General features: G+C 54.0%; 1 protein-coding gene across 5 annotated transcripts in view; it reads right to left on the bottom strand.

Annotated features, from left to right (window-relative positions):
* Positions 1–753: 753 nt before the first annotated feature.
* Positions 754–25,358, bottom strand: part of PML (PML nuclear body scaffold) — a 52,985-nt gene continuing 28,380 nt past the window's right edge. The window contains exons 3-9 of one of the 5 annotated variants that reach the window (XM_040257213.1): positions 23,744–24,324; positions 22,059–22,129; positions 15,829–15,948; positions 15,173–15,431; positions 13,802–13,854; positions 3,958–4,108; positions 754–2,924 (exon numbers count right to left, since the gene is read on the bottom strand). In XM_040257213.1, the coding sequence (XP_040113147.1) occupies positions 2,146–2,924; positions 3,958–4,108; positions 13,802–13,854; positions 15,173–15,431; positions 15,829–15,948; positions 22,059–22,129; positions 23,744–24,324 (2,014 nt within the window). In that variant the 3' untranslated portion in view covers positions 754–2,145. Of the gene's footprint in view, positions 2,925–3,957; positions 4,109–12,049; positions 13,130–13,801; positions 13,855–15,172; positions 15,432–15,828; positions 15,949–19,424; positions 19,675–21,164; positions 21,947–22,058; positions 22,130–23,743; positions 24,325–25,358 lie in introns of those variants that run through there. The other 4 variants (XM_040257216.1, XM_040257214.1, XM_040257217.1 and 1 more) reach the window with 4 other exon arrangements.

Below are 25,358 nucleotides of genomic sequence, written 5' to 3'. Positions count from 1 at the left end.
GGGGACACTAATTCCTACAGCGCCTGTGCCAAGGGAACCCCTGCAGGCACCAATGAGAACTCTGCCAGGGTACAAAGTTACTCAGCAGGAGGCAGACGTAAAGTCCCTGGTCTCTCTGGTCCCTGACTCCCCCTAGGGGGTGATTCTTGAAACTGGTGCTTCTTTCCCTCCACGTGGTTAACCCCCTTGGAGATGATCCCAGACAGGTCCGCCCTCGTCTCCCCACTTAGAACGGTGGCTCATATCCTTGAGACCCTCAGCACTGAGCAACGAGGGGTTCTCAGCTCTGTTGAGTCCTGAGAGATGCCCTCACAAAGAACAGCTATGCCAGCAAGCTCCCCCTTCACCAAGCAAGAGACTGCTCAGGACTCCTGGGGTGGTTTGGGCAGAGTCTGTGATTGGCGCACCAGGCTTTGAAGATTCACGTCTTTATTAAAGTCTATGACAGTGGCGAGAGGGCTGAACAGTCCTTCACTATAACAAATGTGATCAACTCCATCTAAAGGAAGAAAGCCTTCTGGGGCTGGGCTTGGAGCTGGAAATCAGCAGGTTCAGTCTTGGGGTGGGGCTGGGGGGAAGATACGGTGAGGAGGGGCCCAAGCCCTGCCCTGCTGCCACCAAGATGGTCATCACAGGCAGACTGAGGCTCCAGCCCCCTCCTCCCCTCAGCCAGCCACCAGTTTTACTGAGCTTCGGAGCCAGAGCCTGCTTTTAAGTCGGAATCTGATTTGAAATGCATCAGAGTTCACTGTCAGAGCCAGCACTCTCACATGGCAACCAGTTCCTATGTGACCCTCTGTGGGCCTTCAGGGTCCCCAGTGGATGGGGGCGGGGGTGTGGGCACACAGCCTTCAGCCGTGTGAAAGCTGAGGCCATGGGGGTATCCCCAGGACCAGGGCATCAAGGAAGAGGGATGGCAGAGGGGATGAGGGGAAGGGGCAGTGGTTCCACTAGTCAGATGAGACCACGGCCTGTGTTCCGCTCAAGTTTGAGGGACTTAGTTAGCTTAGGGTTGGGGCCAAGGGCTCAAGAATGAAAATCTCCTTCACCACTGCCCCAGAGGCCTGCTGCTCATTCCTAAAACCCCAGAATGGCAGGGCTAGATGGGAGCTCTGGGACCATGCAGACTAACCAGCCCATTTTATAGGTGGGGACATGGGGGCTCAGGAAGGGGCCCTTTCCTGGGTCCCACTCAGCACACAGTCAGGGCCAGGACTTTCTCTGCTGCTCCACACTGCTTCTCCTGGGAGGGCAGTCTATCAGAGCAATGGCGCTGAAACTTGGTGGCCCTCAGAATCATCTGGAGAACCTGCTAAAGCAGCCTGCTGGGCCCCACCCTAGAGATTCCCATACTGCAGTTCCCTGGACTCCACTGAGAGCAGTGCTGGGTTGGAGGTCACACCTTGGGAGGGCTCGGGGCAGGTGGTGGCATTGCAGAGAGTGAGAAGGGCCCAGTGTGGTCAGCAGGAGGGAAGCAGGCTTGGAAGGTCATGTCTGGAAGCAGGGAGCAGCAGGGAGTGGCAGGCCCCGTCTCCGCTGAGAGGAGGCCCTTGGGGGGTGAAAGTGCCCCAGAGTGGATGGGAACTGGGCTGGCCTCCGGGTAGGCAAAGGCTGGAAGAACCCAAACCCCCAGGGAAGGTTTGGTTTGAAAGGCACTTTGGTACCCGTGGGGCCCCTGGTGGTGTAGGCAGTGTCTGTGGGTGCTGTCAGCAGGGCCCCTGGGGCCATGCCAGGGCTCAGGGAGGAGCAGAAAGGGACCCTCCGGAAGCTGGACTCAGTTGGCTGGGGCAATATGGGGGCTGCTTTGAGAGCCCAGCAGCCAGGCCTTCTTCACCAGGGACCCCGCCCTGCCCCCGGTTCTGGCTCCTGGAGTGGGAGGCCCAGGGGGTCTTCGAGCTAACTCACAGTGCTCCCAAGGCCGCCCGGGGATCTTGTGGCCCCCGTCGGGTGGTTGCTTGGCCTCGGAACCTTCTCTGTGGAATTTTTAGAGAGGTGGAATTTGGTCCTGGAGAAGAACTGATTCTGGGCCAAATGACAAGGGAAATAACTGGGGACCAGGGCCTGGGGATGCTGTGGTGGGTAGGGGCTGGCTCAGGGACCCCATCTCTCTCTGTCCCCAGAGTCTAAGCCAGTCAGCCCCTCCCCTCAGGTCTGCTGCGTAGCCCTTTCTGCCAAGCTGTGGCCAGCCGGAGGGGCAGCGACGCCTCCTGCCCCTGCCGAGGCCGGCGCCCCCAGCAGGCCTTCGAAGTAGGTGCCCAGAGACTGCAGGTCGAATGCAGGCTGGGACGACGTGGGAGTCTGGAGGCTCAGGAAGCGGTTGTACTTCTTGAGGCCGCCCTGAGGGTCATGGTGGTGTGCGGTCAGCAGCTCTATGAAGGTGACCTTGTGGAGGGCCAGCAAGCGGGCCTCGGCCCGGGGCAGGATGGCCGCCCGCACCAGGGGCTGCAGGGATGAGAAGCACTGCAGGCTGCTGAAGGGGTGGATGTGTGGGGCCAGCTGGGGGCCGGGGGACACCTCGAGGAGTCGGCACAGGTCGCGCATGGCCAGCACAGCCGCGAGGGCGCTGCGTTCGCTCATGTTTCTTGCCAGGTAGGTCTTGGCCAGGCTCTTGAGTTTGAAGCTGCTGGCCCCCGGCACGCACTGCCGGATGAGGGGCAGCGTGGCCAGGAAGCCCGAGATGGACTTCTGGAACGTCCCCAGCATGTTCATCTCCTCCAGAGCCTGGAAGAAGCTGGGGAGACTGGGCCCCCACAGCTTATAGCAGGCCAGGATGGGCTGGTGCATGCTCACCAGGAACTGCAGGAAGTGCTGCAGTCCCGCCTCTAGGGAGACGGCCTTGGAGTACACGTTGAGCGCCTCGGGCTGGATGAGCGCGCGGAACTGGCTTTCCTGGTTCACGGCTGCCAGCTGGCTAATCTTCTGGGCTGGGCAGGAGAGAACGGCAGCGTGAGGCCTCAAGGGCATGGCAGGGGGCACCAACCTCACCATCCAGAGACCCCACCTTGGGGCCTGATGGCAGGAATCAAGCATCAGCCTCAAACATAGCTCTGACCCTGGCTCTGATAGGGATGGGGGTCAGAAGGGGAGGTGGGGCTTTCCTCCAGGCCCCCTTCCTCCTCTGCCGGGAGTCCTGCTCTCCCCTGCCCTGCCACCTTCTGGAGTTCACCAAACCCTTTCACTCTGGGTCCCTCCAGTCTGTCTTCTGCCAGCCTCCACCCACCTACCCTAGGGATCCCTCACTTCTTCAGCCTAGCCCTCCACTCCCTTTCCCTCCGACCTCCAACCCCATCAGTCACATAGCTAAGGCCCCCAGCCATCAGAGCGCTGGGTCAGACAGCACACTTGCCCAATCCACTCCATTCAGAGCATGGCCCCGAATCTTCCAGTGAGGTCTGCAAATGGCTTCTCTGTCCTGTGCAATACCCGCTGTTGTGTCTCCCTGGGCTGACCCCACGCTGAGCCCAGGCAACTGGATGGGACCTAGCCTCCCGCAGGGCTAGGGTAAGCACCGCGGAGTTGAGGGAGAAGGGGCCACATCTCTCTGTGACCTTGGCTCTGTTGGCCGCCCCTTGCAGCAACCTTGGAAAGAATGGGCTCTGTACTCAGCCTAAGGCTGTGTTTGGATTGCTGGTGTCACCTCGGCAACTTTAAGGTTGCGTTTCTGTTTACAAGTGTGTTCCCAAGGCTCCCTAATGGAAGCACCAGTCAGGAAGGGACTCATGGAGGTGCTTGCCTCATGCCTTCAGGCCCTGGTCAAAGCAGACGTCCTTATTCAGAGAACCAAGTTCAAACACCCGAGAGGCCCCGGGAGGTGCGGTGCTCTGACCACCCTCTGGCTGCAACCACTGGCCACAGCTCAGGGCTCTCCCGAGCTCACAGATGGCTCTGCCTGCACTTATCCTGGGGACTTAGGGACTGAGCAAGAACGGGTTGGGGGGTGGCCACGGGAGAACCCACTTTCATTGTCAATCTTGAGGTCAAAGAAAACCAGGGGCTTGTCTTCCACCAGGGAGTTGGAGAGGCTGTCATCCAGGACTCCGAGGGAGCTGGGGCCCTCCAGCTGGAGGTCACTGGACTCGCTGCTGTTGTCGGCCAGCTCTCGGGAGTCCTGCAACACAGAAGAAATCAACAGATCAGGGGCTGTGGGGGCCGAGAGGGGGCAGTGGCCATTTGAGCCGAGTCCCTGGGAACAGGCGTGCATGCTGGCCTGTGCGTGAGCGTGGGGTAGAGGGCGATGAGAGTGTGTGGGTATGTGGGGGAGGGGTCTGTGTATGCCTCAGGGAGGGCCTGTTACTGGAAAAGGGAGGGGGCGTTTCCAAGCGAGTGCCTGAACGGATGTGAACGTGCATATGCACGTGTGAGGGTCATGCGTGTGAACCAGGGCACGTGTGTCAGTGCGTGAGTAGGATGGGATCATGGGGGGAAGTGTGAGTGTGAAAAAGTGTGGGAATGAATGCAAATATTGTGTGTGTGTGTATGGGGGGTGTGGGTTTGCGGGCCTGTGTTGACACAGGTGCGTGTGCAAGTGTGATACTGTGTGGCTGAGTGTGCACATGGGTGAGCAGGGCTGGGGGGGGTAGGCTCTGGGAAGGCGTTGGGGCCAAGGTGGGGTGGGCAGGCCCCATGTGTCTGCTCCTTGCTTCAACTCCTTGAGCCAACTCAGAACAAACATCGTGAACTGGGGGGCGGTGGGGGAAGGAGTCCCATCTCGAACCTCAGGTGTTTCTCTGGAAGGGGCAGGACGCCTGGCTTTTCTTGTCCCCCAGGTGAGCTGAGGTCCCGGCACCCTGCACAGAGGAGAGGGGAGGGCCGCCCGGCCCCTGGGATGCCGCCTCTACGGGGCACACGGCGCCCGGCTGTGAGAGCAGTGGACAGAAGCAGGCTCAGACCCAGGAGCCCTCTGTCTGCCATTTGGGGTCCAGAAGACAGCTGCTTAGGCAAGCAGGCTGGGCTTCGCCAGGCTGGGCACCTGAGGCTCTGTTCTCTGCAGCACCAAGGTGTGAACACTGTTGAAAGGCCCTGGGAGTGGGAGGGGCTCTAGCTGTAAGCGTTTAACCCCCAGGGGCTGGGGCGAAGGAGGGAGATAGAGCCTTTCGTAATACAGAGTTAATTGCTTATCATCTGCACACCTGGCAAAGCTAGGCTTCGGGGGCCAGCTCAGAACTTCCCGTGTCACCTGTGGGTATTAAGCAGACACCAGGGGGAAGGGGTGTGGCCATTGACACAGGGCCTGCTGAGGGCACTGCTGGGACAGAGTCCAGAGCAGGCCCCAACCTTCCCCTCCGACAGACTGCCCCTGGTGGCTGATGGAGTTGGCCTCACCCAGGGCCATCCAAGGCCTCTCTGAACTCTGACCTCTGGCTGTCATCCCTGGCCTGGGGCAGAACTAGCCTTCTGTCTTCCACCCTTCCACTCTCCAGCCAAGTGCAAAGTCTTTGCTAACCACAATTAAAATGTGCTAGGATTTTCCTGCGAGTGGCTGATTTCGGCTCTATTTGCATTTCATAGCCCTCTCCAACTTCCTCCTCAGTTCAGTTCAGTTCAGTTCAGTCGCTCAGTCGTGTCCGACTCTTTGCGACCCCATGAATTGCAGCACGCCAGGCCTCCCTGTTCATCACCATCTCCCGGAGTTTACTCAGACTCACGTCCATCGAGTCAGTGATGCCATCCAGCCATCTCATCCTCTGTCGTCCCCTTCTCCTCCTGCCCCCAATCCCTCCCAGCATCAGAGTCTTTTCCAATGAGTCAATTCTTCTCATGAGGTGGCCAAAGTACTGGAGTTTCAGCTTTAGCATCATTCCTTCCAAAGAAATCCCAGGGTTGATCTCCTTCAGAATGGACTGGCTGGATCTCCCTGCAATCCAAGGGACTCTCAAGAGTCTTCTCCAACACCACAGTTCAAAAGCATCAATTCTTCGGTGCTCAGCCTTCTTCACAGTTCAACTCTCATATCCATACATGACCACAGGAAAAACCATAGCCTTAACTAGACGGACCTTAGTCGGCAAAGTAATATCTCTGCTTTTGAATATGCTATCTAGGTTGGTCATAACTTTTCTTCCAAGGAGTAAGCGTCTTTTAATTTCATGGCTGCAATCACCATCTGCGGTGATTCTGGAGCCCCCCAAAATAAAGTCTGACACTGTTTCCACTGTTTCCCCATCTATTTCCCATGAAGTGATGGGACCGGATGCCATGATCTTAGTTTTCTGAATGTTGAGCTTTAAGCCAACTTTTTTGCTCTCCTTTCAATTTCATCAAGAGGCTTTTTAGCTCCTCTTCACTTTCTGCTCTAAGGGTGGTGTCATCTGCATATCTGAGGTTATTGATATTTCTCCCGGCAATCTTGATTCCAGCTTGTGTTTCTTCCTCCTAGGCACTGATAAAAACAGACACTCCCTGAGTCCATATAGCGCTGGTTTGGCTTAAAGCAGCCTGTGAGTTTTCTGGGACTTTATACCTGAGGCCCTACTTGGACAAAATATAGGCCTTGTGGATCAGTATCCTCGAGTTGGCCACGCATCCAAGGCTGGTTTGGCACGTCCTGCTGAGTCTCTGTCATGCTGTCAAGGCTCCCTTGCCTCCCTGGAGCGAGCCTTCTCCAGGAGTCTTCTTTGAAGTTGCTAGAGCACCGGCAGGAGACACCACATTTTTCCGCCGTGGGAGAATCTAGTTGTTTCCTATCGCCAAGCTTCCAGTGCCTGTTCCGATCACAAGGCAGGGGTGCTCTCACACTTGGGCTGGTGGAAACAGCTGGACTCCCCTTGCTGTGGCCTCCCCTGGGCTTCAGGTGAAGTGCCGTCCCCTTGGCCGAGTCTTCTCTGCCACCCACCGACATGGCCTTCCCCTCTTCCTTCTTCTCTTTGCTCCAAACTGCCAAAGCCCTCGCAGTGGCCCTGAGTGCTTCCATCTGTCTTCCGGCACTGTCTCTTCAGGCTGGAAAGCCAGTGTCTTCTCTTCAGATAGTCCTTTCCAAGACTTGATCTCCCTGGAGAGCAGCATCTTTGAGCTAACTCCCCCATCTTTATACCAGGGTCACTTATGATAACCACGAGACCCTCACTTTTTAAGAGCCTCCCATGGTCTTGGGGTCATTCTCTCTTTTATAGCCAAGGAAATATCCTTTGTCCTGAACTTACTGAAGACCCTTCTGGCCCCCTTAATAAAGGAACACCCCTTTCCATCAAGTTGTCAAGGGAGGGAAGGCTGAATCTTCTAGCCCTGACTCCTTCCGCCCAGATTTCTCTTGCCCTTGGGGACGACCATAAAGTATGGCTACTCCACCGGGCTGGTCTCACAGGAATGCCTTCCACTGAACTCCAGCTAGCACTGCAAGCAGTTCCCCATCCCTGCCTTAAATCCCAGCAGTACAGCTGGGAAGTACTGACATTTAAAAAAGACTTTCCTAAAGACCCAGGGTCAACAGAATCAGCACAGCTGATTATCTATCCAGCTGATATCCAGCTCCGATGCTGGATATCTTTCTGTCCCTCTTCCATGCCCCGCCGCTGCCACTCCTCGACCTCATTCCACAATCAGGATTAAGTCGGGGGTGGGGGGTGGTGGTGGAGCATGGAGCATAGAGGGGGAGAGTAGCAGAGATCTGAACCCAAGAATCCAGGAGAGGGCCTTTTGTTGGAAAAAGCTTGAGATTTCCTTGGAAGAGAAAGGAATGGCAGCAGAAAGAACCAGAGGAGGGAAAAGATCAGAGCCCTCATGTGAGGACTGGAAAGTGAAAGGTGAGAAAAGGCTTTGAGGGAGCAGTGAGTAGGAGATGATGGTGGTGAGTATGACGGGATGAAGGATTTAAGGAGTGTTGCTGTGAGTTATGAGTTGTATTCTCTGTAACAGTCTTTGAAAGATGACTGGTTAATGGACTGTGTTTCTTTGACTGCAAAACTGAGCCATGTGGGATCTGGGATATTTCTCAGGATACACAGGCAATCAGGATACATGTGCAATCGGGTTGAAGAGCTCAATTTCACTTATTTTCATCACAGTCAACTTAGCAGATTAACCACATCTCAACACAGCAGGTGTAATGGCCATACTGAGGTGCTCCTAGGAAGCCACTAGCTTATCACCTTCCAAAAAACCTCTAGAAGGTTTATCTGGAAAGACCCAGCATCTCCCCTTCCCAACCTGGGTCATATCCCAGCATGTACACGTCACCTCTGTTCAAGGCTGATATGTACACAAATGAGCAGCATTTCTTTCACACAGATATGCAATCGAATCCCTCAAGAGGAGAAGGGGGCGACAGAGGATGAGGTGGTTGAATGGCATCAACAACTCAATGGACATGAGTTTGAGCAAGCTCTGGGAGATAGCGAAGGACAGGGAAGCCTGGTGTGCTGCAGTCCCTGGGGTCGCAGAGTTAGACGTGACTTAGCGACTGAACAACACAACCTCCTTGGTTGTGCATAAGCAGTTTAAAAAAATCCTGATGTCCAGGCTGAGCCCCAGACCAATATAGTTAGACTCCCTGGGGGTGGGACTCAGGAATCTGTCCTTGGTAAAACCCCCAAGTGATAGCAGTGCGCAGCCAGGATTGGGAACAACTGTCCTAATTACGGATTCATTCCACGTTTGGGCATCAGCAAATCAGAAGCCAAGCTCTCTGCTATTCAACATTCTCACCTGAAGTATCTAGTATTGACATTAATGCTAATCTAGAGGTCCTTGGCTCCTGAGGAACTTTCTCAGCACTTGAGCTTACAGTTGGGATCAGAATGGCCAGACACATGCATGCCTGTATTTTGCAGGCAGAAAACCCTAGCTCTTGCAAAGCCTGAAGGCCCCAGAGATACCGCACATGTTATCTGTTAACCCAGATGATCCCATTAGCCAGCCTGTGGTCCCTACAGCCCTCTGCCTCCTGCTCTGGCCCCTCTGCAGCTCCAGGGGCCACGGCTCCCATCTTCTCAGCTGAGCACCTGTGTCTTTTTCTGATGTGCACACTCACCAGCATCATGGTCCCTCCCCTGGGTCAGTCGCTTCCCTGGGCCTCCCTTCCACTGCCGGTCACCATGCACTTCTTCTGGGGGCTGCCCCCTCGGCAAGGCCACCTCCTGCTTCCACTTGGTCCTGTTGTTACTGGGAACTGGGGCATCTTCTATTGCAAGAGTGCGTGATGACATCTACCTTTTTCTCCTTTGGCTCTGTTGACACAGAGCCCGCAGTGGAGGTGTGGCTAACCCACCTCATTTTTAAGCACAGTCCTCACCCTAGGTCTCCAGCATCAGACCTGGGACTCCCTCTCCACCCCAAGACTACAGCCCCACTGCCTCTCCCAGCAGGGGCGAGGTCTCCGACAGAACACCTGTGCTGCTCGAGCAGGCTCTCCCCAGCCCTGCCCACCACACCAGATCAGTGCCAGAGCCCCGACATGTCTGGATTCCAGCCATTGACACAGCTGCAGCCCAAGCTGGGGGCTTGCTTGCCCTGGTACACTTGGAAAACACAGTCTCTTAGCAGGCCACTATTCCACAGCTCAGCAGGCGACATTCAAGAGATGAGTTCAACCCCTGGGTGGGGAACAGCCCCTGGAAAAAGAAATGGCAACCCACTCCAGTATTCTTGCCTGGAGAATCCCATGGACAGAGGAGCCTGGTTAACTACAGTCCATGGGGTCACAAAGAGGTGGACACAACTGAAGCGACTAAGCAGGCATTCCGAAGCTCTCACACAGGGGCAGGATGGATAAAGGCCACAGGGAGGGGAGGACGTGGGAGCCAGGAGCATCCTGCAGACATCGCCCTGCCCCCTCCTGCTAAGGAACTCTGGGAGCACCAGGGGTCTGGAAGGGGGCATGGCAGGTGGGTGAGAGATGCACCTACTTAGGAGGACCTAATTTGTTTGCTTCTAAAAATTTTTTTTTCCAATAAGTTTCAGACTCCCGTAATGGTTAATTTTAAAAACGCATCTGAAGAACGCCCACACAAAAGCAGTGACCCTCTGGTTCTCTTGCCTCCAGACCTGGTCTCCAAACATGAGCAGCTGCTTCTAATCATTTAATTCTTTGTAACCTGAAATGCACTTCTTCTTCCTGAGTTGATCAACCTCAGATAGCACCTAGTGGCTCCTTGCTACTGACAGCTAAGTGCTAGTCTGACCCCCCCATCCCCATGCCACCAAAATATTGCTGGTTTCAGTGCTTCCACCTGACTCTCACGAAGCCTGGCCATATTAACAGCATTCGAATTCTTTTCTTGCTCTTTCTTTCTCAGGCTTCTACTTCCATCCAGGGTTAACCTTGTTTTCATGTTATCAAGATTATGGGATAGAAAGAAGTAACCAGCTTTCTGAGGAATTTAGAACATGGTAAGATTCACAAAGTGACTGGCTCTGAGGGATAGTGAAAAGGGTGGGGGCACTCCTGGGCAGCTCTGGGGTCCCAGCTTCTGCAACTATGCAGATGTGTGCAATTTACAGAGAGAATAAGAAGTGAGGTGAGTTTGAGGTTTCTGTGGGGCATCTGACTGGAGACACTGGGCTCTACTGGTCTGGCAGGCAGGAGCCCATATGCAGCCATGCACATGGTTGAGATCATGGGGAGAGTGTACAGATTCTAGAAGGAGATGAGATCCCAGAACCTAGGCTGGGAGAACAACATTTAGAAAAACAAAGAGACCTGAACAGGGAGTGAGGAGGACCAGCAGAGCTGCAGGAGGAAACTTCCTGAACCCAAGGGAAGCAGAGTGTGGGGGCGTTAGGACTGAAGATGACCACTGGACTGAGAGGCACGGAGGTTACCCTGGAGATGGTGGCAGGGCTCACGGGACTGGGGCAAGGAAGGAGCACCGAGGGGGTGAAGGTTGAAGGGTAAATGGTATGTGTGTTGGGGGGTGGTGCATGCAAAGATGGGACTTTCTCCAGGGTGCTTAGTTATAGCCCACAGGAAGTGTTTGAAGATGCAAATGAGGATGGAGATGGAGGGAGGTTGCCAAGGGGGCAGGAGGGCATGGCCAGGGAGAGGAGGAGTGAGTCCTAGAGGGGGGTCCTCTAGTCCTAACAGAAGGGATGGGGACGGATGTGATGGGGTCGGGTCAATCAGTCATCAGAGAGCAAGATAAGGGCCGCTGCTGCACCACCTGTCCTGCGGTCCTCCTGGGGCAGAAGGTGCAGAGCGGCCAAGAGCGAGGGTGGGGAAGAGGGAGCAGAGCTAGGGAAGCAGGGGTGCAGCGAGGTGCCCTGGAGAGCAGGGGACGGGGCATGCCTAGGCAGGAGGCTAAGGAGTCCAGGAGACAAATCATTTGTAGCTTTCCTCCCTTCGACTTTTCTCCAACAAGAGTTGGCCTCCAGGTGGCAGTGCAGAGCAGGGGACACAATTGCATCCTTCCAGGGCTGTCTTTGGAGGGCAGGCTACCAGGAGGGGGGCGGTGGGGAGACAGGGCACCAAGATCCTGGTGGAAGACTGGCTGAAGCGGTGGACCTTGCTGGCTGGTGGGTGGGAGGTAATGGCAGAAGGAACTGGGAGGCAAACAGCCCAAGTCCTGGAAGTAACTGATGGAGAGCTCAAGGAAAAGGAAGCTATGGTCAGTCTGGGCCAGTCTAGAGAGGGAAAGTTCTCAGTGATGGAGTGGTCTGGGGGGAGAAGGTAAGGGGGATGGGGCTGGCAGCTGCAGGGGAATGGGGCAAAGATCCCTGAAAGGTCAAGGAGAGGAGAGGCCAGGGTGGTGGATGTTGAAGTCATCTAGGAAGAAGGCGGGACCCGGGTCGGGAGAGGAAACCTAGGAGGCAGTCTTCCAGTATAGTGGGGAGCAGAAGAAAGTCTAAGATGAGCTGGGGAAAGCGGGGTTCATCTGGAGAGCCTGAACCTCAAGGGCATGGAGGATGCTGCCAGATAGCAGAACCAAAGCAGTCCAGGAGGCACAGAGGGCCTGGACCCCACCTCCCACCTCTGCTGCTCACACAGGGTGTGGAGGAAAGAGGGTCACAGCAGTCCCACAGGTGAACCAAGAGTCCGTGCAGAGGAGACAAAGACCACCAGCCGGGAGGAGAGGCCCAGCAGGGAATCTGATGGTCATGGAAGAAGGGTTTGCGAGGGTAATTGTTCAATAAGTGTTTATTGAGCAGCTGCACCTGCCAGGGCCTGGGAGCCACACAGTCCCTGCCCTCGTGGGCTTACATCCTGGCAGAGGCCCAGTGGGAAGGCTTGGGGTGGGAGAATGGGGCAGTGGGAGTTGCAAAGGGTGAGAGAAGCTTCCTTGTCTTGGGCAAAGAGACTTGAGGATGTGAGGAACGAGAATATTCTGACTGGGGAGGCCTTAAGCCTCTTTGTTCAGAGGTCCATGGAGTCATGCATTCCCTGCTTCATTCTGTGACAAGACGTTCGGGATGCCAACCTGCCAATCTCCAGGGCTGCAGAGAAGGGAGGCGCTTGGGACACTCAGAGGCTTGTCTGCGGGGTGTCTGTGCCGGTGGGTGGCCTCTCCAGAGGGTGGGGTGGTAGGAATGCACTTGGAGAGGCCTCCGGGGGGACCTGGGCTAGGGGATTTTCCATGGGGGCCCTGCCAGAATCCCCAGGGGCAACCCCTGCTCCAGGAATTTGGGATGCTCTGCCTCCCCCCATTATTCTCCTATAAAAGGTGTTACGCTGGGAGATCCCAGGGGAGTGAGGAAGGGGAAAGATGTTGAGCCACTGGGACACAGAAGGGAAGGGGTCAAGGGGTCGTGCAGCCAGTTGCACCAGGCGGGGTTGGCCGCTGGCCCTTTGGGGGCAGGTGGGATCCTCCTGGGGATTGGCAGGTTGGCTGGGAGGCCCAGTGGTGGCCGGGGCGGTGGCTTGACCCATGGAGGCAGGCCAAGTCCACCTGTGGGCACGATACGTTTTGAGGGGCAGGTGAAAGGTGCTGCGAGGGCGCAGGGCTCTTTGCACCCCACGTGACAGGAAGCTGATCCCACGGTGGACGGCGGCTTGCTCCTGGTGACCGGCAGGCTGGCTGGGACTCTCAGCGTCGGGGATGGCAGCTTGCTCGGCAGGATGGTGGGGAGGCCAAGCCGAGGGGCGGCATGTGCCATGGGACAGACGAGAGGCCCGGAGGGAGTGGGACGCTCGGCGAGCTCTCAGCGGGGGTTGGACGGACGAGGAAGGAGGCAGGATGGTGGTCTCAGTGGGCTCCGCACGCTTTCCAACACAGAACCTCAGACTGAAGGCTGGCAGGGACCTCAGGGACCACCCAGTCCAGCCTTCCACTCTAATTCTGATCCCTTTCACCCCTGGGCAGGTGACAGCCCGGCCTCTATGAACCTCTATGAACAAACCTCCGGGGACAGGAGGGTCACAACCCGTGCGGCCACTTGTCCCACTGTGGGATGGCTTTAAAGAAAGTTCTGCTTACGTGGAGTCACAATGTACTAGTCTGGGCCCTGCGTGGTGCTGCCCTGCGCCCTCATACCCCCATGTGGCCCTGCATCACTGCCGTTAACCGGGGAACGGGTGCAGGTCCGCCCCGCTCACTGAGACTTAGGAGGGCAGAAAACGCATAAGGAAGCTGCAGACACAGGCATTGGCTAGTCCAGAAAAGACATAGGGCTCTGAAGGGAAGCCCTGTCCAGGTCTTCAGAAAGAGTACATGTGATTACTGACAGCTCCTACCCTGGTATGATGGGAGGGCTGAGGCAATCCAGGCCACAGCTGGCAATTGGAGACTATCCTCCGGACAGCTCAGGACTCACTGCCTCACTGATAAATCCCCTGGGCGCGAGGTGAGTCTGAGAGTCACCTGCTGGGGCTGTGCCCCTGGGGACCTGGAATGGGGGGAGGCAGTGTCCTGGGCCAGACTTCTGAGCAACTCACCGGGTTTTCAGCATCTGAGTCTTCCGAGCTGCTGATCACCACGACGCGCTCCTCTGAAACAGAGCAGGGGAGACGGGCTTAGGCCCTGCCAGGGCTGCTCGTGGACGGAGCCCAGGGTGTTCTCCTGTGGGAATCCTTGCAGGCCAGTGGGCTGGGTGGGTGACATGTGCCCTGCAAGGGGGCTGTCAACATTCAGTGTGTGTGGCAGCGTGGATCTGCCTGTTTAGTTGCTCAGTTATGTCCGACTCTTTGCAACCCTGTGGACTGTAGCCCGCCAGGTCTCTCTGCCAGTGGAATTCTCCAGGCAAGAATACTGGAGTGGGTTGCTGTGCCTCCCTTCAGGGGACCCCCAATGCAGGGATTGAACCCGCCTCTCTGATGTCTAGCTGTGTTGGCAGGCGGGTTCTTTACCACTGGGCCACCTGGGAAGCCAGGATCTGCCGGTACGGAGTGGTTACTCAAGGTGGCTTTCCATCACTGCCTGCTATGCCTTGTCTGTGACGACTTAATTCAGCTACTGGCCCTGGAATGATTCAGAACTGACTACCTGAGGAGGGGTGTGACAAGCACCACCTGGTTTGGAACCTTTGGCCATCCTAAAGCAGCACACTGGTTGTTCCAATTCTCAGCTCTGTGAGCCGAGATGTTTGAGTTAAAAGATACTTTAGGTTTACAAAACCTTCTGATTACCAATAGCATTTGTGAGCAAGGATTCTCCATTGGGGCTGAGTGTATGGCCAGGGTCAGGGTTCAGTGTGACCAGGGACAGGGGTCAGTGTGGGACCTAGAATGAAAACAAAGCTGGATACTGGGTGAAACAGCTCCAGGAAGAACTGTCTTGAACATTCCAGGATTCTGGGGGTTGACCTCCACTCACATGAAAGGACTCCCTGTCTGGCAGTGGCCATAAAAGATACCTTGAGCAAGCGAGATACTTTAGGTGGATGGCCTTCGTAAAAAAAATTTGGGAACCGATGGGTGTGGACTTTACCCAAGTCTTCTCTGAGCATGTGCTAGACACCCACCAACAAACATTGTTTGGGGAGACCCATCCTGTGCAGAGGCATGGTACTGGGTTTGAAAAGGGTGTGTCAGGGGGAAGGAGCTAAGGAAATGTGTTCCCCAGGCTATCATGCTCCCTACACGGGCATCCCAGCAAAGCATGGGCTAAACCATCCGCGCCAGCCCCCCCCCGACAAACCCTGGGCTTGCCCTTCCCCATTTGGTGGCAGCTGAGGACAAGACACACAGGGAATGCTGCTTGCCTTGGGCTTCCTGGGAAGGGCGTCAGGATGCAGAGGAGGGGTCCCACCCAGCCCCTGGAAGACAGCATGCAGGCCTCAGCCCATCCTGCCCATCCCCACTCCCTACCTGTCTCTGCAGGGTCGCCGGTTTGATGGTTGCTCTCAGGCAGGGAGAGCTCATCTCTTATGATGGGGCTCTTGGGGCTGGAGGGCCCATCCAGGTGGGGTGGCGAGACTGCCCTGGAGGTGCTGGGCCTGGGCTGCTCAGGGGAGCTCTGAGCCAACCTAGACTCTTCCCCCTCCTCAGACTCCATCTTGATGACCTTCCGGGGGCACTCGGTCTGGCAGGCCTTCCTCTTCTGCGGTGTGGCCGTGTGGGTGCCCTCCTGTGCAGTGGGGTGTCACAGGGCAGGGTCAGGAGCCTCCAGGGGACTGGGGTCGTGGGCAGAGACCCAGACCTGGGTGGCAGGAATCTGTTCCCCGCCCCATGCCCTTCTTTGCTCCTGCTGTCCCCTTTGCTATCTGCCATGCGGATCACACCTCTCTACACAGAGGGCCTCCCAAGTCAGCAGGCACACTGGCCCTGCTGGTGACCACTGACCACCAATCTCTGCTGGCTTCTGACTGCCCTGGGAGGGGCTCCTGCTTGGAGGGGAGCTTCCTAACCCGGCAACCAAGGGTCAGTGCCTATTGAGGTCTGGGTTCTCACTTCCATTCCACTTCTTACCACCTAGTGGGATCTGGGCCCTGGGAAAGGGAGGCGAGGGCTGGGGAATATCTTACTTCTCTGTGGGAGGGGTCTTGGATGGAGAAGGCGTACACTGGCACAGGGTGTGCCCCTGGCACCGGCTGTACCACGGCCAATCCCGCAGCTTGCACCTGGTCCCTCGGCACCTCCTCTGGCTGCAAAGTTGGGAAACAAAAGTAGTCAGAAATGACCAGGCAGGGGACTTCCCTGGTGGGCCAGTGGGCAAGTCCCTGTACTCCCAATGCAGGGGGCTCAGGTTTGACCCCTGGTCGGGGAACTAGATCTCACATGCTGAAACTAAAGAGCGCGTGTGCCTCAACTAAGACCCAGTACGGCCAAATAAACAAATATAAAAACCAAAAATGACCAGGCAGTAGGACCACCCAGGTCCCCTGGTGTGGGGTCAGCTCAGTCTCCAAGGCCTCACCCAGATATAAGAGCTGGCTCCTGGTCCAATACCCAGAGCCTACTGGGGACCAGAAGTCTTCCTTGCAGCCTCCACGACTTCACCTTCTGGCAACCCTGAGGTGCTGGCACCCCGGGGATTACGTCAATGCCTGTGCATCCTAATGGTGCCAGAAGATGACCTCAGGGATCACACTGCCAACAACTCAAGGCTCGCTTGACAAGTAGACCCAGCCTAGACAACTCCAGGGCTGGTGGCTCAGATGGTAAAGAATCCACCTGTAATGTGGGAGACCTGGGTTCAGTCCTTGGGTTGGGATGATCCCTTGGAGGAGGGCATAGCAACCCACTCCAGTATTCTTGCCTGGAAAATCCTCATGGACAGAGGAGCCTGGCAGGCTGTGGTCCATGGCGTTGCAGTCAGACATGACTGAGCGACTAAGCAGAGACCAGCACAGACAACTCTAGGGACAAAGTGGTGGTGGTGGTCCCTACTAATGGTAGTAGCTCCTCTCTAGCTGCAAATTCATCATAGAGGGGGACCCTTCCAGAGCTGACATTGCCCCCTGCCCCATCACCTGTTCACAATAGCCCAAAGGTGGAAGCAGCCCAAATGTCAACTGATGAAGAGATAAAATGTAGGGTAGCCATTCCGGAGAATGCTATTCAGCCAGAGAAAGGAATGAGTTCTGACCACACAAGGTGGAGGAACCTTGAACGCATCATGCTAAGTGGACAGCTTGCAACAAAAGAATGTATATTGTATGATTCCATTTATATGAAATATCCAGAAGTGCCAACTGCACAGAGACAGCAGACTGGGGGTCGCCAAGGGTTGGGGGAGGCAAAGTGAGGACTGACTGCTCCATGGATACAGGCCTGCCTTTTGGGGAAATGAAAGTACAGGAACTATAGCCTGGGACAGTTATACCAGACTGTGAGTGCAGTAAATGTCACTGAATGGTATACTTTAAAATAGTGAATTTTACAATGAAATTACAGTTAAAAAAAAAAAAAAAAAAGGAGGTGGTACTATATTATGATTATTGCCCATCTACAGAGAAGGAAACCAAGGCACAGAGAGGTTAAGTGATTTCCTAAGGTCAGATACCTAATAAGGGCCTGGACCAGGGGCCTGAAACTAGTGTTCTTTTTAATTTTTTAAAAATTTATTTTTGGCTGCACTGGATCTTCGTTGCTTTGTGTAGGCTTTCTCTAGTTGTGGCGAGAGGAGGTTACTCTCCAGCTGCGGTGTGCGGGCTTCTCTTTCTTAGAGCACAGGCTCTAGGCGTGTGGGCGCCGTAGTCGTGGAGCATGCTCTGCGGCATGTGCAATCTTCCTGGAGCAGGGATTGAACCCACGTCCCCTGCACTGGTAGGCAGATTGTTATCCACTGCGCCACCAGGGAAGTCCGAATCCAGTGCTTTTGAAATGCAAGTTCCCTTTCTGCGCCTGAGGATGCTCCCTTTTCTTCACTCACTGTCTCCTTTATGTCCCTCTGCACCATCTTTCCCTATCATGGGAAACTCAAGAGTAAGCTGGAGCTTTTGCTGAAACGGTGTTTGTGATGTGGCGAGCATCCCTCTGCAGTGAGAGGCCCAGATTCCGAGGCTCGGTCTGGGGGCCCCGGCCTGCCCCTCCTGCCTCCAATCCTGACTCCTTGGCGCCTCACACTCCCTGTGCACTCGGCGGATGAGGGTCCATCCGGAGCCCGAGGTCTATCCACACAGCTGGAGGGGGCTCTTGGCTAGGCTGAGTTGCATCAGAAAACCCAGGCACTGGGCTGTAAGAGGGTGAGGTCAGAAATGTGCTTTCCTCATGGGGACAGGCTCTGTCCGCTCCCGAGCAGTGGGGCACGGGGTCAGGCCCACCCTCACAGGGTTGAACGGCAGGGCTTACCTGGCCAGGCCCGGGCAGGGGCAGTCCGGGAAGCCCGGCACGACCGGCCATGTGCTGGGGACCAGGACCCTGCAGTGGGCCTTTTCTGGATGTCAAGTGCCTTCACGTCAAACGTGGGTTCCCAAATCATGGACTATCATGGGCTGATTTCTTCCCCTCCTTCCTGGGTTTCTTTTTCTCAACAGCTTCACAAAAAGAGAGGAGAGCTGTCTCTCTGAATCAGAGTGGACCTGTTTGGGGTGGGGGTGGGGGGGACGGGTTGTGTGGGAGGAGGGGATAATCTGGCAGGTCATTTTCTCCCAGGCCTCTTGGAAAAATATACAATCTCCAGGGTACTCTCTGTGCCAGTGTTTTACAAATTACAGTTGTGACCCATGAGTAGATCATGGCAGCAAAGTCATGACTAGCGTTTTTTGTATTACATAGAATACTATAGAACAGAAAAGTCTTAAGAGTACATTCAGCATTTATAAGTGTAATTTATTGCACAAAACTTCTGTTTTAGCTATAGGTATGTGCATGGGTATACACCAGTAGGTTAGATGTAAAATATATCTTTTACAGTGGGTGGTGGTCAGAAAGTTTAAACCACTCCACAGTCATTAAGATGGCCACTACTTAAAAAAAGAGTGCGAATGAGAATGTGGAGAAACTGGAACTGTTGTGGACTATTGGTGCACCAATAACGGTGCAGCCACTATGGAAAATTTTATGGTGATTCCTCAAAAATTAAAGACAGAATTATTATACGATTCAGCAGTTCCACTTCCAGGCAAATTTATGTTATATATATTTGATCACCATTGAAAATGAAAGAGTGGGGACTTTACTCATGGTCCAGTGGTTAAGAATCTGCCTTCTAATGCAGGGGACCTGGGTTCAGTCTCTGGTCCAGGAAGATCCCATAGGCTGAGCGGCGACTAAGTTTGTGCGCCACAACTACTGAGCTTGTGTTCTAATAGTCTGTGGTCTGCAACAAGAGCAGCTACCACAATGAGAAGCATGCACACTGCAACTAGAGAGGAGCCCTTACTTGCTGCAACTAGAAAAAGCTCGAGTGAGCAATGAAGACCCAGTGCAGCCAGAAAATAAATAATTTTTTTTTTTAAATGAAGAGTTTGAAAGGTCTTGGTCTGCCTCTCTGTGTGTCTCTGAAAACTGCTGACATGTAAGAGAACCTCGTTCCACGTGGGCTGTGAACTCCCCAAAGGCAGGGCTGGGCTCCTCTCAGCCTCTGCCCCATCCTTCCTGACACCACCTACCCATGTTAATGAAGCAGGGACACACATGAGAGCTCAGTAAAGAAAAAAAAAATCATCATGACTGATTCATAGTTATTTTACAGTTTTAAAACAATTTATTTTTAAGTATTGTGACATCATTACAAAAAGAACCAAGGGAGAGAGAGGAAGAACAATGTCCAAGGTGCCATCCTACCCAAGCGCTCCTAGTTAATTACACCAGTTGGTATTTATCATCCTCTCCACCTAGGCACGGGGCTTCCCTGGTGGCTCAGAGGTTAAAGCGTCTGCCTCAATGCAGGAGACCAGGTTCGATCCCTGGGTCGCGAAGATCCCCTGGAGAAGGAAATGACAACCCACTCCAGTATTCTTGCCTGGAGAATCTCATGGACAGAGGAGCCTGGTAGGCTACAGTCCATGGGGTCGCAAAGAGTCGGACACGACTGAGCGACTTCACTTTCACTTTTCACTTTCCTCCTAGGCATGGGGTGGGGATTAAAATAAACCAGCAGTTTCAAGAGGGATGCGTGTTGGCACTGGAAGCTCAGTTCCTGCCTCCTAAGGCAGGAATCTGGGTCCAAGCGGTGCTTCTCTCCTAGCACAGCCAGACCACGCCTGCCCGCCTCAAGCAGCTGCACCTGTCCTTTGCACTCATGGTGTATGACCCACTTCCATTCCCCAGCTCCATCCATCCCCACCCCCAAGCCTATTACCAAAGTGAAAGCAAGAAGAGTCTGCACAGAGCATTCTTCTGATGCTCCAAGTTCAACCTGCTTAGAAACTGGCAATGAGAGGGCACAAGACGAGACCTAGAAAAATGCCTAGACCTTTTTCACCCAAGACAACATAGGCTCTCTTGCTGTTGTTCATTAACTAATGACTGGCACCTGGAAGCCAGAGCAGTCTGTGGCCCTGGGGAACTTTTCACCACCATTCATGGCTTCTTTGAAGACTATTTTTCATTCTAGCATTGTCTATCATATCAAAATAACCTAAAAGCCAAGGAACTGGCTAAATAAATCACACTACACCTATTGTAGCACGGACCACTATGCAGATGTAAAAAGGCATCAGGAAGCTCCCTGCCTACTGATGAGATAAGAATTCCCCAATAGTATTGTGCCCCAGGCATAATATATATGCGGCACGGTGCTACTTCTGTCCAAAAAAAGAAAGCAAGTATATAGTCGTATTTGCTTGCAACTACATAAAGAAATTCTGGAAGGATATATGAGAAATAAGGGTGGCTCAGTGGTAAAGAATCAGCCTCTCAATGCAGGAGATGCAGGCTTGATCCCTGGGTTGGGAAGATTCCCTGGAGAAGGAAATGACAATCCACTAGTATTCTTGCCTGGGAAATCTCATGGACAGAGGAGCCTGGCAGGCTACAGTTTATGGGGTTGCAAGAGCTGGACACAATTCAGTGACTAAACAACAACAATATGGGTGTAAACACTGGTCAGATGGGGGACAAGGTGGGAGGAAGACATTATCACTTTCTATGTTTTTATTATAATTTCTGACCATGTGATTGCATTACTTGTCCTAAATATCCAGAATTAAATGTCCTTTTAAAATTTTATATGTGTGTATATGGGAATGCAGTACCCAAGATAGTTGGGAACAGGCTTTAAGTCCTGCCCTTAGCATTAGCATGCTGTGTGGCCTTGGGTTAAGTCACACCCTCTCTTGGGGTCTTAGCTTCATCCTCTATACAGGAGCAGGTCAGACTCCAAGATTTCTCCTAACTCTAAAGCTCTCAGATCCTAAGTTCTGCTTCCTACAGGAAGCCTCTTCTGATTGCCTCAACCTACAGCAATCTCTGTCTCCTATGGGCCACGCCATGGCAGAGCTAGAAAGGCTGACTGCCCTCACCAGAAGACCTGCTTTCCAAGGAGGACCAGTCAATCCTGGGCCCAGCTCCTTGACAGGCACACACACCTGGATGACCAGGATGGGGAGCAGACCAGGTGCCCGATCCAGGGAGGAACTGAAAAAGCTTATCCTGGGAGAGAGGAGAAATGCGTGCAAGCAGCCAAGAGGACGGGTAACAGGATGCCACTGCATTTGCACCCAGGGATGCACTCTAAGAGCACTGCAGAGATGGGAGTGGCTCAAGCCTCAAGAATGAGCAAGCTTCCTGTCCCTGGAGGTGTGTGCATGGTGGCTGACAGTCACAGGTCAGCGGTGCTGCAGAGGGAATGACCGCATGAGAGGGAGTGCAGGCGCTTTCCAACCCTCAATAGTATGGCCCTTAGGACTGTGATGGCCCTGAAATCACATCGTCGGAACCCAGGCTGCTGTGATCACTGTCTGACTCCACTCCTCTGCAGAACCCTACGTGGGGGAAGGGCCACATATCTGGAGTGGGGCACACAGAGGGGAGGGTCATCTAAAATGTCCATCAAGGGCCTGCCTGCCAGGGACCACTGCTTTATCTCCTGTCCATCCCTGGGCCTAACACCTCGTGGAGACCTACTATGACATCAAGACCTACTATGGCACATAGGAGCCCAGAGCCAGCCAGCCCTTCCTCTGTCCCCTCCCACTGAAGCTGCAGTCCAGGCCCCTGCTGTCATTCTCTCAGGTGCTCTCTCTCCTCTGTTGCCTGCAGACACGGGGACAGCAAGACTCAGCTTCCTTCCCAACAGAGGGGAACTCCCAACCCACCCGGCCTGCAGGATGGACCACCTCCCCTTCAAACCTCAAGTCCATCTCACCGGGTCAGTGCCACAAGTGTCTCTGGGAGTGCTGGCAGCTTCTGGGCTGGCTCTCCTGGATAGAGCTGCATCTGGAGAACACAGAGAAGGTCATAGGCAGGTCAGGGACATCCCTGGTGAGAGGCATCCTGTCTTAGGACAGTGACAAAGGAAACATTCCTGTTGCTTTTCCTGGAGAGCCCTTTTCCAGGGCCTCTGGCAGCTCCATGGAGTGGCTGTAGTTGGAAAGAAAGCTCCCCGATTGCAGTGGGCATGAACTCATCTAGAAGGAAGAGAGGGGTGGCATGGGAGAGTGCTTGCCTTTGGCTCCAGACCCCAAGCACAGCTCTCTCCAACTTGGGGCCGCCACCAAGGCAAAGCACGGACAATTCTAACAGCGTTACTGCTCACTGATTTCTCTGCAAAGTGAGAGCTCCATGATACTCTTCTGACCTGTGGCCTGTTTTTTTAAAAATCTAAATCTCATGCTGGAAGATAAAATAACTCCTTTCTCTGCCACCACCGAGGCTAGCTGTTTATATAGAGGTCATTTCCTGTACATGCGGTAATAGTTACCACCTAGGTGGAGAAGGTGCATGTCCACGCTAGGACTGCATTTTGATGAATTCATATCCACTAGCTCCGAGGCCAGGAGTGAGCAGGTCTCCATCACTGCCATCTGCCCAAGAACCTTCAGATTCTGAGGCTTCCCTCCCCTTTCTCAGTGAAAGGGCATCCTCACACCAGAACCAGAGATTTTGTCAAAGAGCCATTTCAGCCTCCCCACCCTGGAGGCCCTCCTGTGCAGCCCCTGTGTTTCCTGGAAGCCTCCTTGCTGCCTCCAGTGCCTAGAAAGCTGCTGTAACTCCTGGATTTGGGCTACAGAGCCAAGCACTGTCTCATTCTCCAGCCACACGATGTGCCCCAACCTTGTCTCCCAGTTGGACTGGACAACTCCAGGTCAGAAACTGGTCCTGTATCTCCCCACTTCTCCAGTGCCCAATACCAGGCAGGGCCCACAAAGGTAGGCAGCTAGTCCAGATGGCAGGCCATCCAAGGGGCAAAAGATCCCCTCCACTGAGCCTGGTTTTGGGTAAGCACCCCACCAGGGGATGGGCGTGGGGGTCAGGAGCAGTGGTGGTGGTAGTGGTCGGCCCCTCTGGGGCTAAAATGATACAGGGTATGGTTCTCAGCTTTATAGTTTCTTAAGTCCCTTGAGGGGCTTCCCACAGTGGCTCAAGCGGTAAAGAATCTGCCTGCAATGCAGGATACCGGGGTTCAATCCCTGGGTCGGGAAGATTCCCTGGAGAAGGAATTGGCAGCCTGTTCCAGTCCCTCTTGCCTGGAGAATTCCACAGACAGAGGAGCCTGACAGGCTGCAGTTCATGGGATCACAGAGTTGGACACAACTGAGTGACTTTCTCTTTCAACTTCCTTGAGAGTCACGAGATCACAACTAATACTTAGGGTCTTGTAAATCTGTCAGACGTGACCCTACTGGGTGGCTGCAGGATTCCGCTCCCCCAGACTTATCCTGCGCACTGTAACCTACGATGTGATCAAACCCAAGAGACTTAATAAAAACCCCATAGTTTCCTCTTATGTCACATGGGGCTGATCTTTTCCACCTGCCTTTCCCGAGGGGCAGCAGCAGGCCCAAGCCCTCACAGGGTAAACAGGCCAGCCATGAGGTGATGGTGGCTTACCTGTACCCCGGGTGATGCAAGAGACGAGGTCCTGCAGGCGCACCCTGAATTCGTTGAAGCTGTCTGTGTGCACGGTGGCTCGCAGGCTCTGGGGCTCCTCTTGGCGCAGCTGGTGGAGTGCCTTGCGCAGGAAGTCATGCATGTCCAGCACCTCCTGATCCGAGGCGTACAGTTTCATCCTCTGCACCAGCACGCTGCCCATACGGATCCGCTGCAGTACGGCATCCAGCCGGCCCAGCTGGCCCGCTATCTCTTCGTAGTCACGCTGGTACCGCGCACCCACGCCTTCCAGCAGCTCACGCTCCTGCTCTAGCACGTGCGCTACCACCTCGCGCACGCGCTCACGGATGAACTCCTCAGTGTCGGCGCGTACGCGGCCCAGCTGGCTGATGGCAGAGCGCATCTGCGCCTGCGCTGCCCCGAAGGTGCGGTCCTGCTCCTGCAGGTCCTGGGTCATGGTGTCCAGCTCATCCTGCCGCTGCTGGATCTCCAGGCTGATGTCGCACTTGAGCTCGCCGTGGTCCCTATCCAGGAGAGCGCACGAGCAGCACAAGGGCTTGGAGCAGCCCCGGCAGTAGATGCTGCGGACACAGAAGGTGGGCCTGATTTAGGGCATTCCTGCTTTCTTTTTCTCTTTAAATATTCTTTATTAAATGCCTCTTCAAAACAGTTACAAAACTTTGAATCCTGGTATGTTTCTACATTTGTGCTTTTCTCAGTTCAGTGTTTCTGGTTATGGTGATAGTATCCAAACTACCAATAAAACTTATTGGAACATAAAAAAGTTACTAAAGTAGTAATAGCTAGCCTCCATCCATAAAATACTGTATATTAACACATATATGTAATTTAGAAAGACAGTAACAAAGATCCTACATGCAGGGCAGCAAAAGAGGCACAGCTGTAAAGAACAGACTTTTGGAATCTATGGGAGAAGGCGAGGGTGGGATGATTTGAGAGAATACCATTGAAATATGTACATTCCCATCTGTAAAATAGATGACCAGTGCAAGTTTGATGCGTGAAGCAGGGTACCCAAAGCTAGTGCTCTGGGACAACCCAGAGGGATAGGGTGGGGAGGGAGGTGGGAGGGGGTTTCAGGATGGGGTGACACATGTATACCCATGGCTGATTCACGTCTATGTATGGCAAAAAATCATCACAATATTGTAAAGAAATTATCCTCCGATTAAATAAAAAAATTTTTTTAAAAGCAGAGTTAATCATCCTCAGAAGCACCCAGCACTTCTGAATTTCTTTTCTCCACCTCGGAGGCAACCAGGAGAGCATCCTGGGTGCATCCTTCACGCCTCTGGCTCTTCAAACCACTTCACATAAATGGTCACACTCTTCTGCTGCTAGCAGAATTCTAAGGACTTGATACATTTCATCCCACTTAATCCTCCGTACAGTTTCTTAAGAGAATTATTATTATCCTCACTTCACAGATAGAAGAAATCAAGATGTTCAGAGGTTAAATAACTGACTCATACCTACAACAATTTTGGGCAGGTTGATGTTTATTAAAAAAATCAGATCATGCTAAACGATTATTTTGTAACTTCCTCCTCTAACTTTTGTTTAGGACACTCCTCATCTAGGTCTACAAGCATAA

The sequence above is a fragment of the Oryx dammah genome, unplaced genomic scaffold (genome assembly GCF_014754425.2).
Source record: "Oryx dammah isolate SB20612 unplaced genomic scaffold, SCBI_Odam_1.1 HiC_scaffold_16, whole genome shotgun sequence".
NCBI classification, from domain to species: Eukaryota; Metazoa; Chordata; class Mammalia; order Artiodactyla; family Bovidae; genus Oryx; species Oryx dammah.
This window is presented reverse-complemented; position numbering and strand designations above follow the sequence as displayed.